Here is a 1693-nt window from a genome sequence, read left to right on the forward strand (position 1 = left end):
TATATATATATATATATAAAACAAAGTGCATGCAACCTTTATCCTCATCATGCATCTAACAAAAAAGTACAAAAGCTATAATCTAAAGTTTGGGTCATATGTGGCAGTCCCACCATGTATATATAACTTTTTTCATTGGGAAAAGCATTTAAAAAAAGCTGATTAATTGTTGTTGAAGATTCTTTGTCCAGGTGATAGAATCATTCTTGGATCAAATTGATGTTTTCTTTCTAAGAAGGTGTTCCATTTAGGGCCAAAGTGTTTTGTCCAATCTTCTTGTGTGCTGTAGTGTGGAAGATATTGTTTAACCTTAATCCCAACATCATTACAAAATTGCAAAATCTCTTTGTTTTGAGAATCAAATTCCATCCAATTATCAAACCCACTTGAATGCAAAAATCCAATTGTGTAGAAGATATCTTCCTCTGGTATTGATGCTGACATCCTATTGTCCCACCTAAAGAAATTTTTAAAACTTCATGTTAGCTTTGACAAAAAAAATTGTTGATGGAAAAGAAATGAATAATGATTTGAATGGAAAACCACAAGAGTGAACATGAGCCGTGTTGGACTAGGTAAGACCCTAAATATTGGTCGGATAACTTTTTGAACTCGAACCTATATTCAAAGGCTTAGTTGATCCTAAATGTCGATTAGACTAGCTTTTGGATCCAAACTCGACCAAAGACCTAATTTAATTAAATATGTAATGTCACATGAAATAATATATATAGATATTTTGTTAACCATTTACATATATGTATAGATAATGAAAAAATAGAGACTTAATGATACTTTACGTCAAATAGATATCATTACTCTATACACAATTGAATATGCACAAACAAACGTGGCGAATGAGTTACCATGAGACATGTCATACTGAATCATATTTGTCCCTTAACTGACTCTAAATATTGATTGTGTCTAACTTTTGAATACGAACATGACCCCTACCCAAGACTCAATGAAATCTGACCAAATTTGGGTCTAATTATGATTGGACCAAACTGAGTGAGTAGGTAAAGTCAGGTCCTACTCACCCTTACCTACAATAGTAATAATGATATATGGACTATTATTATATATTATATACCTAAAAATATAAAACAAGAAAACAAAACACCAATGGTATGTAATTTAGGGCTTACTTGTTTCTATTCATAGGGTAAATCAAGACAGGTCCTGTTGTGATGTTTCGTTTAAGAATGATATTCTTGAATATGCCAGAATCAAACTCAAAAATTTGAGATTTTGGTATAAATAAATTAAGCCATGGATGAGGAACATCCCACAATCCTTGTGATTGAAGTTTCAATTCTCCACTTCGGACTCTATTCAAGAACTCAACATAGGAGACATCTTTTTCATAATAAAATCCAGGGATATAGCTAAGGCCTTGCATCAAAACTTGGAGTTCCTACACAAGCAAAAAAAAGAAGATAGGAATATTACATAATTATTAACATTGAAATGATAAGAGGGGAAAGAAAAATAACAAATAAGTGCCTCATGAGAGTATAGGAATGTGATATTGATGTTTAATTATTTTATAGAAAAATAATGGTTATTAAGATAAGACCCCAAAAGTAAAAAAATAAATAAATCAAAGGACACATCATCTTCCCAATAGCTCATAATAAGAAATGAAGAAAAATTTATGTAAATACATATATATATATATATATATATA

At 30.6% G+C, this 1693-nt stretch overlaps 1 protein-coding gene across 1 annotated transcript; it reads right to left on the reverse strand.

Annotated features, from left to right (window-relative positions):
- Nucleotides 1-134: 134 nt before the first annotated feature.
- On the reverse strand, nt 135-1446 carry LOC109341970 (cytokinin dehydrogenase 3-like). Its single transcript, XM_019579938.1, has 2 exons — nt 1152-1446; nt 135-457 (listed from the first exon to the last, which is right to left on the reverse strand). Exons 1-2 carry the CDS (start codon nt 1403-1405, stop codon nt 163-165), a joined length of 549 nt encoding a protein of 182 aa, XP_019435483.1. The 5' UTR covers nt 1406-1446; the 3' UTR covers nt 135-162.
- Between the last annotated feature and the right edge of the window lie 247 nt (nt 1447-1693).

Source organism: Lupinus angustifolius, unplaced genomic scaffold (assembly GCF_001865875.1).
Source record: "Lupinus angustifolius cultivar Tanjil unplaced genomic scaffold, LupAngTanjil_v1.0 Scaffold_1205, whole genome shotgun sequence".
Taxonomy (NCBI): domain Eukaryota; kingdom Viridiplantae; phylum Streptophyta; class Magnoliopsida; order Fabales; family Fabaceae; genus Lupinus; species Lupinus angustifolius.

Coding starts and splice junctions, on each gene's coding strand:
- LOC109341970 (XM_019579938.1), bottom strand. CDS start 1,405: ATGCAAGGCCTTAGCTATATCCCTGGATTTTATTATGAAAAAGATGTC. Junction 458..1,151: donor TACCCTATGAATAGAAACAA/GTAAGCCCTAAA, acceptor AAATTTCTTTAG/GTGGGACAATAGGATGTCAG.